We start from the raw sequence: 12,950 nt of genomic DNA, 5'->3' as shown, positions 1-12,950 counted from the left end.
CACTATAGGATACATCTTACAGATTTCATTTACTGTCCAGATTACCAAAGCAGGAAATAGGTACCCTCAGCTTCCGATATGGGACTATCACTGGTCTCTTTGAAGACATACTTTTGTTAAAACAAATTTACTAAGAACCAGAGAGATCTTTTATCCTTAGATAAGTGTTGGAATCCACAGTTCTGAGTCCAACAAAATGTATCAATCTACCAAGATGAAACAGTAACACAGAACCCTTTACCTGGATGTCCCCAATGCTCTGTTCCCTCTTGACATCATAGCGAATGATGAAATCTCCTAAAATTCCATTCTGGGCAATCTTGGCTTGTTGTACCACACTAGGCTTAAAGAGGACTTTGGCAAAAGTTTCATTTTTGTTGATAACAGTAGATGGAGGAGGTCCAGAGTCATCTACAAATAAGATATTAACATAATTAATAGCTGCATATATATAAATATTATCTTGAAAAGACAGTAGAATTGTAGCTGGATGTGGTAGCACACACATGTGATCCCCATACTTGGGGCACCAAGGCCTTGAGTTTGAAGCCAGTCTAGGCTACAAAACAAGAGCCTTTCTCAACAGGGAAAGAGAAGGGAAGGGAGGGGAGGAGAGGGGAGGAGAGAGGAGAAGAGGGAGGGGAGGGAAGGCCAGGGAAGGGAAGGGAAAGGAAGGGAAGGGAAGGGAAGGGAAGGGAAGGGAAGGGAAGGGAAGGGAAGGGAAGGGAAGGGAAGGGAAGGGAAGGGAAGGGACTCTGTGTAAAGATGGTTGTGGGCATGTTGACAGTGTATTCCCTTGAAAATTTCAAGTCACCTTCCATATTATTAGACTGTCCTTTTCTGTGTCAGATTGATGACCAAATTATCATGAGAATATTCCAGAAATCAAGCTTCATCAAAATGACTTCAAATTTTCTTTCCTTCTATATGGAATTATTTCATAAAGAAAACTTTTCTCTTGTCAGTCAGTTGGTTGCCATAAGATAGTTTGCCTAGAAATCTTATGGTTCTTTAACCAAACAAAACTTTCCAAAGCTTTCCCTAACATGAACTTTCAGAGAGACTATCGGATTAATGGAACAAGGGCTGTAGGCAGCACTGGAGGTCACGGGCTACACTTAGGCATGCAGAGAAGTCTCTGTGCTGATACCCATGGTCAGCACAGGTGGGCCACAGCCTTTGTTTCTTCAGGGAGGCCTGATGTAGACAGATATTCCTGGATTAGAGTCTTGCTTTACCACTGTCAACTGTGTGACTTTGGTCACACAGAACTTTTCTTCATCTGTAAAACTCCTAACTATGTGGTTGCCATGAAGATTAAAGCTGATATATGTAAAATATTTAATATAGTGCTCAATAAAGGCCTAGTTACTTAGCAAAAATTATGAGATAAATGGACTTTATGTGATTTATGAAAAACTAATGTAATGATAGATCAAGTAAAGAACACTCTGACCATCCTGAACTCCACTTCCTGTTAGAACACACTTAGCACATCTCTACCCTTATATATCCAAACAACGCCAGTCTATGTACTTAGCAATAAAAATCCAAATTTTGAGATCTGCATGCATCATGGAGATTATTAAAACAAAAATAAGAATTCTTAATCATAAGTCATGTGGACTTTTTTTTTAATCTAGATACCAAATCAAAGTCAGGCTTAAAATTGTTGCAAATCACCTGACTACTTTTTTAAGTCTCTTCATGTTGATACCATGTAATAGGTTGGCCAGTAATTTCCCAACTCTAATTGGCAGAATCAAAGAGGAAAAGAGGCATAAATTGCCATAGTAATGTGTATTAAGAATAAACTTCCTTCCGCTAAAGGTTGAGTAGACACTAAAGTAAAAGGAAGTTTAAACATTTCCTTCAACAGAACAGACAGTTATTTTTCAGAGAAAATTTAGGTATAACCTTAACAGGGCTGAACTGAATCTTCTATTATTTGCACTTAACAAGGGCAGAAATTTTGGAAGTGATCACAGACCTTTCAAAATAGAAAAATTTATTTTTGTCGAAAGATTGCTATAAAACAGGTGACATTCTTCCAACAGATCTATTCATTCAAAGGAGATGGGAAAATCATGATGGCACATTGATGAGTGTCACTGTCCAGTTCACCGGCATGGTTAAAGAAATTCTGGAACTGTCAGATAGGAAGAAGAAAAGGGGGCAAAAAACAGAACAGACCTTGAGAATAGGAAACTGTCCTTCTCTGGAGTCAGTCTCATGTTGGTGATTGTGTAAGAGGTGCTTAAACTGCTTTTGTGGAAAAGCACTGACTCCTTACTCAGGCCCACAAATTAACAAATACAGGAGGAAAGCTTGGCATCTCTGTCTCCATTTTGTATCTGTTGCCCTTTGCTCTGAGCCATTGTTTCCTGCAGCCACTTTGGAATCAAGGAAGTACAGGAACGATCAATAACATCTTTATGACAAAGGACTGAAACTATCCTCTTAGGAACAGCAGAGCCTTGCGGGACAGACCACCCTACCAAATGAGGACAATGACTTGTAACGATGAGACTGCACCCTGAAGCAGGAGTAATCAGTCTTGGAAACCAGACTGCTCCTCTCAAGTGATGACAGTGATAACAACTTCTCCAGAACCCTTGAAGATCAAAGACTGAGATAATGACTAACCAGAACACACTTGTGACTGGGACTACTTAACTATGCATACCTTTTGCTCCCTGCCATAATTCTTTGTATATAGGGGCAAGTGACTGAAACTGACATGTGGAAGCCCAGGAATTTGGGTTCAAAGTTCTGGTTTCAATTATTGGGAAAGCATCAAGAATGAAAACCATAATAATACATCAGCTAAGAACTCACAATCATGAGTCAGAAGGACCTGTGTTCAAATAGTAATTCCACTTCTTCCTAGCTGTAAGACCTTGGATAAGCAACTACGTCACCTATAAAATGGATTAATAGTAGTATCGGATTAATGGAATAGCTCAAGTGGTAGAGCACCTGCCTAGCAAGCGTGAAGCCCCGAGTTCAAACCCCAGTACCACAAAAAAAAATTGAAAAAAAAATAGTAGTACCAGTGTCATTCTGTTGAAAAGATTAAGTGATGTAATGTACTAAGCACCATGTTGATTCACAGTAGACAGTCATGATATCTAATATTATTATAATATATTGTCATATCATATTACATTATAATTCACACTAAGCATATACAAAGCAAAAGGAGGAGTTAAACATGAGACTATAAAATGCAGCAAACATGGAATACTACATGGCAATTAAAGTAAAAGAATTACTTGCTACTTACAACATGGTTGAATTTCATGGTCATATTGAGTGAAAACAACAGATACAAAAGAATATAACCTCTCTACTTAATTTCCATAAGTTTAAGATCAAGCACAATTTAACCATAGCAACTGAAGTAGAGCAATGGTTCCTTTGGTGGGTGGGTACTGACTAACTGGAATAGAGCACAAAGGAATATTTTAGGGGAAAATGTCCTAAACGTTGATGTGAAAGGTAGTGGGTTGGGGGATATAGATGTAAATCCAATTGAGCGATGCACATAAGGTTTGTGCACTTTTTCTATTTACACTATTTTTTAAAATTTAAACTTAGGAGTTGGACAGCAGAATAGATTAACAGGTACTTCCTAGCATGGGACATAGCAATATAATTTGTCAAAGGAGACCTATCTTTTCTTTTCCTTGGGTTTGTGTAGGAATTTATACGGGGATTAGGTGTATCTAGAGTAATTCCAGCTGGCAGAATTAGGGGCAGGGATAGAGTTACTGGGAAGCACTTTTCAGAGCAGTACCAGTTGACTTTAAGAAAGATGTTCTATTGCTATAGACAGCATTCACAACTCATCTCATTACAAGTGTTCAAGCAAACCCTGGAATAGTCACCTTCAGGGATGGGTAGCAATCTCACAGTGTGACCTTGGATCAGCAGCGTCAGCATCACCTGGAACTTGCTAAAAATGGCAATTCTCAGGCTTACCCCAGAATTCTGAATCAGAATAGGACACAGCAACATGTACTCTGACAAGCCCCCTGGGTGATTCTGCCACAGAAAATAGCAATGTGCCTTACACAGTTCATTTGCCCTACGTATAGGAAATAATCAATAAAACTTGTATGTAATTAGGTAGTACTTAGATTATTCCAAAGATTCTGCAATAATTAGATTTGATTCTTTTTTACACTGCCAGCATGTACCTACTTTGTCTTGCTTCAAATCTCTCTCACAAAAATGTGGTTTACAAGTGCCCTGAATGAATACATTCATGGCCAAATGAAAGCCCTGGGGATTAAAAAGTATAATTCCCCTCTTCATAACTCATTTGACGAGGCTCTTTTGATATGAACCATGAGAAAAGGCAGTGTATTATTATTTTGGTTTCCTATTGACCTCGGATGTTTGTTCGTTCATGATGAAAATTCATGAGATTCATCTAAATGGGCTTATTTTACATGGCCAAAGAGCGGGTTGATTCTCAATTCGGTTTTTTTTACCAAGAAGCCGAGCTCCTGATGCTGGCTTCTACCCATTAAATACCAAACAGTGACAGTGACCCAGTGAATTTTCCACTACTTATTTAAAAAAAAAATCTATGGGAAACAATTCCAGAAAGTAAAATCTTTTTATTGAGGAGGAAAAAAACCTGCTAATTAGGTTAGTATAGGCTGCTTCACAGCTACTCACCAAAATCCCCAAAGAAGTCTTGCTTAGCTTTCCTTCCTATGAACTGGGACTCAGAGTTCTGACGGCCACACAGTATCTCATAAGCACGGCGAACTGTATTGGCAGTGCCTTCAGTCGTGGGATGTGTTCTACAGACAATGAGGAGTGCAGGGGAAGAGTTTGGGAGCTGACCAGAGGAGGGGAAGCATCTGACCTACTTTTCTAATGAGAGCCCATGTTGCCATTCCTGCTCTTTGTTCTCTTTCCTTCTTGCCCACTTGGTGAGGGGGAAGGAGTGAACCATGGAGGTTGCTCCAACGGAGGGAGGCTGAGACTTCTCATGCCTTCTAACTGTTTTAGTTTAGGCACTGGTGGTCTCATGAACTTGATTCACACAGTTGCTTCTACTGTGCCCATGGGAAAATGTACTAACTGCTTTCGCCACCCACTGAGTCCCTCCAGTTTCTCAGGCTACCAGCGTTCCCCTGAGGCTCAGGCTTTTCAAGCAAGAAAGTAGGTGTTGCCTTTGGAAAGCCACATAACACTAAAGAAAGTGGTCCAGACTCAAAATAACTGGCTTACTATTTCTTTCTTTCTTCTCTCTGGCCATACTATGACTTGAACCCAGGGCCTTCTGCTTACTGGGCAAGTAATTTACCGCTTGAACCACACCCCTAGCCCATTTGTTTTAGTTATTTTCAGACAGCTTCTCACACACTTTCCCTAGGCTGACCTTGACTCACAATCCTCCCAATCTCTGCCTCTTGAGTAACTGGGATTACAAGTACAAGCCACCACTCCTGGTTATGGTTTACTATTTCTGAGCTCCAGTTCCACATCTGTTAAACTGGGATGGGGCCATACTAGCAGATCATTGTCAGGATGTAGAGAGATCACGTACAGACTGACGGAGCTGAACATGGTGCCTGACACACAATAGATGTTCAATAAATGTTAGTCCCCATCCTGTTCCTCCCCACCTCCAGAATTTCTTCTTGTATTCTTTGTCAATTATAAAAGGCAACTTACAAGAAGTAAATATTTTTTGATAACACACAGTTTATATTTGTCATCACAACTTTATCTGTACCCAAGAGCTTGATAAAAATAATCACTATTGGAAAGGACAAACACATCACAAGGAACATTCAGAAAGAACAATCGTTAGTGCTGGAAGCATGGCTCAAGTAGTAAAGCACCTGCCAACTAAGCACAAAGCCCTGAGTTCAAACCCAGTACCACCAAAAGAAAAAAGTGAACAAATTCTACAAAGTATAATGGAGCCAGTCTCTACCCAAGAGCCTCCTGAAATGATAGGCAGAATTTAACCTGTGGAAGCAAGTATATAGATAGACACTCTTCAGTGAAGAGAGTATCTATAGCTATAATCTCCAAGGAGCCTAAGGAAAATTAAGAACCACACTTGTGAGTGCTGCTACATATTCATCTACTTTATTCTGTCTTATAATGACAATGAAAGACATTTGATATATAATTAGGGGTTGGAGAAAAACTTATATCCTTAGTTTTGTGCCAGAACATGGGTGTTATTCACAGATAAACATTCTCATAGACACCACATGGGGTGGGGGGAAGGAAGCCAATTACTATGTGAAATGTTCAAAGGTGAAAAGACTTAGGGACAGAGAAGCATGCACGTTCAAGGACACCAGCTGGAAGCTGTGCCCTCAGCTCCATGGACAGAGGGATTTCCTGGTCTCTGTTTCCTGTGGGCCTTGGGTTTGGCTGCAGTCAATCCCAAAGCAGCCAACACCTGGAGTTTTTACAAAAGGATTTCCAAACAAACACTGCCTGCTCATTTCCCCTTACAAAGAGGCTGAATGGTCTATGTTTGTTTATGTAACCTGTTCACCTGGCATCCAATGAGGCCATTTCTTAAATTTAGGGCAGTCAAAAATACTGTGAGTAATTGGGCAACTACCTTTGGTGGTAGCAATAAAGACAAAATTCATGCACATCAGCAGGACATTGAAAGAAAAACTGGTAAAGCTGAAACCACAAGGAGGAAAAGGGATCTGGTTACATTCCTAAGTCTCTCATATACAGATTTCTTATTGGGAAGGATTTTCTTTCCTTTGTTGATGTTTGGTATTTTAAATTTGGGGAAATAGCATCATATATACACATTAGTAACATATAGCATAGAATAGTACAGCAGAAGGGACTCATATTTGACTCTTATGGCTTAGGGATGTTTGCCTACATTTCTTCACAAATTCACTTTCTTTTTTTTTTTTCTTTCTTTTATCTGATCATTTTTACATTTACTTACATGTGTACTTGTTTGGGCTATCTTCCTCCTCCTTCTGCCCCCCACCTTACAAATTCACTTTCTTCACCACTCACTCAATGTTTTTTCTTCCTAAAACAATGCAGTACCTGAGTATCAGTTTTCCATATTTGATGGACTTCCCAAAGGAGACTGTATATGAAAACAAACGCAACTACCTTAGCAGCCTGCACAGGGTCTAACAGCAGCTAACTCCTGAAAATATGCATTAACCTTTCCTGATGTCAGCTTATGTCCACAGACCACCTCAAATACCACCTGCTTGAAGAAATTGTCATAGAACCATGTGAAAACCCACCAAGGGAGATTGAGAGGTTTCTGTTAAATTCCTTTGCATCGTCCACTTGCACCCAGTTAAAAAAAACTGGGTGCCATTTTATAGTCAATCTTACAAAAGTTTTCTTTTCTTATTATTCAACATTGCCAATTCTACATACCCATTAGGATGGCCACATATCTAAAACATAGAAAATAACACACTGGCAAAGATATGGAGAAACTGGAACAATTGTGCATTGTTGGTGGTAAGGAAAAATGGTGGATTTGCACTGTAAATGACATGGTGGCTTCTCGTAAAAAAAAAAAATCCAAAAATGGGATTACCATATGATCTAGCAATTCCACTTTGGAATCTAACCAAAGAACTGAAAGCAGGGTCTCAAAAAAGATATTTTCTTGCCTATATTCATTGCAGTACTTACCACAAAACCAATGGGCTGTGCCCACCTAGCATGTGTGAAGCCCTGGGTTCAATCCTCAGTGTTCCCAGCCTCTACTAAAACCCACAAGATCCAAGAAGTGGAAGAAACCCAAGGGTCCACTGATGGATAAAAAAATCCGTGGTCTTTATATTACAATGGAATATAATTCAGGTTTTAAAAGGAAAGATATTTTAACCCATACAACATTGACAATCTTTGAGGACATTTTGCCAAGTGAAATAAATCAAAGAGACAAATACTGTAAGATTCCACTTTTTAAAAGTGTCTAAGTAGTCAAATTCCTGGAGACAGTAGAGTGGTATCGGCTGGGAGCTGGAGAAGGGGGACATGGGGAGCCATTTGCTGGGTACAGAGCTTCCTTTAGGGAAAATGAAAAGGTTCTAGCGATTGGTTGTACAATAGTGTGACTATACCTAACCCTAATGAACTATATACTTAAAAATAGTTAAAAAGATAAATTTTATGTTATGCGCTCTTTAAAAGTGTTCACGATTAAAAAGTTTTTTAAAAATGACAGTTGGCCAAATTCTTTAAGGATGATGACAATGCCCAAGAGACCTTTAGGTTCCAAGCACCTGCACAATGCCAGGATTGTGGGATGAGCCTAAGACAGGCTTGTTGAACATTCAACATGAAAGTAACTGTTACATCAACAGGTGACTGGGCAGGTAGATTGATCAGCTCTCTAAGAGAACTAATCAGCCTCATCCTGAAAGTGTGTGGGTGGGTGTGGCATGTGCTCTTTGTAACCTATGTCACATCTCTTGGACCCACATCCAGTTTCAGCCAAAGATATGGTGAACAGTGTCATACACACTGACAACATCCACCCACACAGCAGATCATGACAACAGGAGAAAGGAAGAAACAGAGTGAGGTCCCACAGGAAGGGAGAGATGCTCCCCACTCCCAGACTCTCACAGGTCTCTTCAACCATCTTGCTCACAGAAGACCTGGACCAAACTATAGTCATTATCAGAACAAACAAGCTAACATGGGTTTTATGTTGGCACCAAGAAGCAAATCAAAACAAACTACAGAACCAAATGATTCATACCTGAATCATTTCTGTGCTCAACAATGCTGGAAACCCTAGCATAACAGCCAGATTGTTTCCTGGCCAGTGTTCAGAGACTTCTCAGAGGCCAAACAGGGCCATGCCCTTCCAACTGCTAAGTGGAGATTGGATCTGGGTGGAGGGCAGATCTGGGGGCTTCATGGTCAAACATAATGTAGCCTTTTAATAAAGAACAGTTGTCATATTTAGAAAATCAAAATATAGGATGCCCAACTCCATTTGAATTTCAGATAAGTAACGAATAACTTTTTAGTGTGTCCCAAAGGTTGCATGGCATATATTGTTCATCCAAAACTCAGATGTAGCCAGCCATCGTGTATTGTCTATGGAAATCCTAATGAAGGGAGATTTATCTAGATTTTTGGAAACAAAGTCTTCTAGAATCAAAGGTGAATTAACAATTCTGTCTCCTAATTCCTCCTTCATAACAAAATAAGAGATAGAGTCAAGACCTGGCAAAATTAACCCAGTTAAGCCAGGGAAGTATTAACTTAATAGCATTTTGATTGCCAACAATTATATATTCCTTAATTCATTGAACAAATACTGATCGAGCACCCATTTTATGCCTGAGACAATAACACTGAGACGAAAAGACAGAGACATGATGTTGAACAACTAAAGAAAACAAAATTTTAAAGCAGAGTCTATCCAATCTCTCAGTAAGCATCAACTGAAATACAAGACACTGTGCTGCAAGTCTTGCAGGCTGTGTTGACCTCTTCTCAAAGACAGCTGTAATATCAAGAACCTCACACTCCAATGTAAGGGCAAAGAAGCTGTATTTTAAGAGGTTCTCTTCTTTCTGGTTAAGTGTCCTCAGTCTGTAGGACTATTTAAAAGTTAAAATTTTATAGCGAGTTTCATAGATGTGATGTAATGTGATTAAAACTCAAGCGATAAATTGAGTTCCACCTACTCTGATCATTTGCTTTCTCCATCTCTGGTTCCTGTTGTGATAAGCCAAAGCTGGGTATAGAAAGAGGTTATTTCTATGTAGTGTGTGGTCAATTCTATACTGGCATGTATCAGTAGTAAAAACTTGATGAAAAGAGGAACAAGAGACATTTCAATAAAGATCTAAAGTCAGAGTATTCCGACAGTCCCATGAAATTTTGGAGCAATCTTGCTCCATTTTTAAAATGTTTCTATAGGTCAAAATACTGGCATAGTTAATATCGCTTAAGTTCTGCTGGGAAGTCCAATCTTTGGTGAGCACCAGAATCACCTAGTGTGCTTCAAAAGGGACAGCTGTCTATAATTGAAAGGAGTATATTAGTAGTTGCCTGGGACTGGGGTGGAAACAAGGAATGACTGCATATGAGTAGAATGAACTTCTGAGGGTGATAGGAATGTTCTGAAGTTGGAGTGTATGATGGTTGCACAACTCTACAAATGTACAAAAATATTAACTGTGTATGGATAAGTTTTATGGTATGCAAATTAAGCCTAAACTAAAATGTTTTGGGTTTTTTTTGGCAGTACTGGGGTTTGAACTCAGGGCCTCATGCTTGCTAGGCAGGAACTCTACCACTTGAGCCATTCCAACAGCTAAAGTGTTTTTTAATAAGCAAGGAACATAAAGAATAAAGTTTAATGGCATACTCATTTAGTTGCAGAAAAAAATATTCAGCATTATTCTTTCACTTGACAAATAACTACAAGACTTAAAAACACTCATACATTTTTATTTTTCATGTAAAGTTACAGAATATCACCCAAAAATATAGCTCCCTAATAAATTTACTGACCCTATCCCCATCAAATTCTAATTCAGTTGGGTAGGAGTCAGCCATTAGGATTTCTTCTTCAACCTCTCCAGGTTCCTATGAGATATAGTCAGGCCTGAGGGTCATTGATGTAAAGCCAAAGAGAGAATAAAACAGGGTAAATGTCTTATTTACCACTTTACCTCATTTGATTTTACCACTAAAGATCACTAAAGATCTTGTCATAAATGAAGTTTTATACCCCGCCAAGTGAATCATTTAGGTGTCATGGGTGGGAAAGAAGGAAGTTTCACGAGATAAAATTGAGTCCAACAACACAGTTGGACTATCTGACTTGGTGTATGTTTGGGTGATCACATATCCCAGTGATGTTCCAGGAAAGGCATCATGTCAAGTATAGCCAGTGTGTTGCAGAATGACATTTTGGTCAATGATGGACCACATAAATGACGGTGGTTCATAAAGATTATAATGGAACTGAAACACTCCCACCATCTTGTGAGGCCATAGCTGTCACAATGTTATAGAGCAACCATCACTCACTTGTCTGTGGCAATGCTGGTGGGAACACACCTACCAGTGCCAGTAGTACAAAAGAATAACACATACAATTCTGTAAAACATATAATACTTGGTAATGATAATAAATGACTGTTACTGATCTGTGCATTTACTGTTAGAGTTTTTACCATTTTTTTAGAGTACACTCCTACTTTTATAAAGAATATTTACTGAAAAACACTGCTGTGTTTTCCTGGCAGAAGCTTCTTACCTCTCATGTATACTGTCTCTCGACTGCTCCAAGAGGCCATGTTGAGTGATTAACTAACAACCTCCGGTTTTGTTTGTGTGAGGATATGTGTTTAAACAACGACGAAACCACCTAACGTTGCAGACCTCAAGATGCGTCTCTGTTGTTAAGTGATGCATGACCATATGCACTCTGTTCCACTGAGCTCACAAGGTATCAGAGTATTTTAGACGCAAGGAAGTGGAGGAGCAGACAGCAGGGAGACAGGAGGGCAGGCATCTTTCCTTCACTGTATACCAATTTGCTATCCCTCAGATTTTGAACCGTGGACATGAGTGAACTATTTTAATAATCCAGAAATTATAATGCTCTAGCTTCCAAATAATAGCTCCAATTATATCTCCAAATTATATTATAGTTACAATTCAGTGGACATGGGTCCAATTCTGGTCTACCAGGCAAGTAAACTGAGACACAAGTATCTTATGTTGCTTTTTATTTTTATATTTAACTGGGAAGAGATGTGGAATTTGAACTCACACCCACCACAGTAATTTGCAGCCTTCAGTAGTGCAGAACAATGGTCAAGGACATGAACTTGGAGTCAGATAGAGTTATAATTAAATACGATACCTGTCTGTGTTGCTATGCCTCTGCAAACCTTGCTTCTTCATAAAATAAGGATGGAAAAATACAATCTACGAAGTTTATTATAAAGACTGAATGAGGTAACACTATATGCAAGGTCCTTAGTCTAGCATCCAACACACACTAATCCTTATCCAAAATGCACTCCTCAAGATGAAAATGGGGCCACATTTTCATCTGGTCAAAGATTTGCTTAGATAAATTGCAGACTTCTGATTTCTTAATCACAGCCTCCTCTATCAGAGGACTGTCCAGCTGTGGCCACACTCCAACAGTTATAGCTCACTTTCTGGGGCAAGCCCAACTCTAGTTTGTGCTCTACCCTGGATTTCTTTCAGAAACAAACAAAGGAGTGCAGACAAAAATCACAACATCCTGCACTTCACACGGCTGAGGCCCCATGTTTCCAGAAAAGTTGGAAGGAGAACAGTGAAAAGGCAATGAGTCCACTGCACCTGGCTCTGGGAAACACTTGTGAAATCTCCATGTTCTAGAAGGCAAAGAATCTGCTTTGGTACAGAGAGCGAGCAAAACAATCTTCTTAAAACTAAACAGATCCCAAGAGATCAATGGTGTGGGAAAATTCCTATGATACAAACAGGCCCTGACTAGAAATAGTAAGCAACTTTTCAGCTTTCATACTTCACACCCTGTCCACACAGACATCCCACAACATGTACACAGCTCTGAAGAACCACAGTGGTTCTGAAAAGCAGGCATTGCGGCACTGCAGTGTGGCTGCTCAGAGAACTTCCACATTTGCTGACCCTGTGCTATCACCCCAAACCCTCTTCCCAGACTCTGCTCTATGAGATCCCACCCGTCTTCTTCACTCTGAAAAGATATTATTTCGTACAGTTGTAGTTGTACATAGAAAAATTTCCCTCTAAATTATTAGAGAGAAAGGACATTTTGAAACATTCTTGGTTACTTGTCTCTGTATTTGCTTTTCCTCTCTAATTTGAAGACACTCAGTGATATATTGTTTAAAAGGCATTATGTTCTCAGTCAAAAGAACAAGGCAGGAGGTATCACAATACCT

At 39.4% G+C, this 12,950-nt stretch overlaps 1 protein-coding gene across 1 annotated transcript in view; it reads right to left on the bottom strand.

Moving 5' to 3' along the window:
* Positions 1–12,950, bottom strand: part of Itih5 (inter-alpha-trypsin inhibitor heavy chain 5) — an 88,192-nt gene that overhangs the window by 43,293 nt on the left and 31,949 nt on the right. Inside the window, exon 6 of the mRNA XM_074056708.1 lies at positions 242–411. Within this exon, the coding sequence (XP_073912809.1) occupies positions 242–411 (170 nt within the window). The remainder of the gene's footprint in view (positions 1–241; positions 412–12,950) is intronic.

Source organism: Castor canadensis, chromosome 15 (genome assembly GCF_047511655.1).
Source record: "Castor canadensis chromosome 15, mCasCan1.hap1v2, whole genome shotgun sequence".
In the NCBI taxonomy this organism is placed as follows: Eukaryota; Metazoa; Chordata; class Mammalia; order Rodentia; family Castoridae; genus Castor; species Castor canadensis.
The sequence above is the reverse complement of the archived record's forward strand: the minus strand, read 5'-3'. Positions and strand labels throughout refer to the sequence as shown.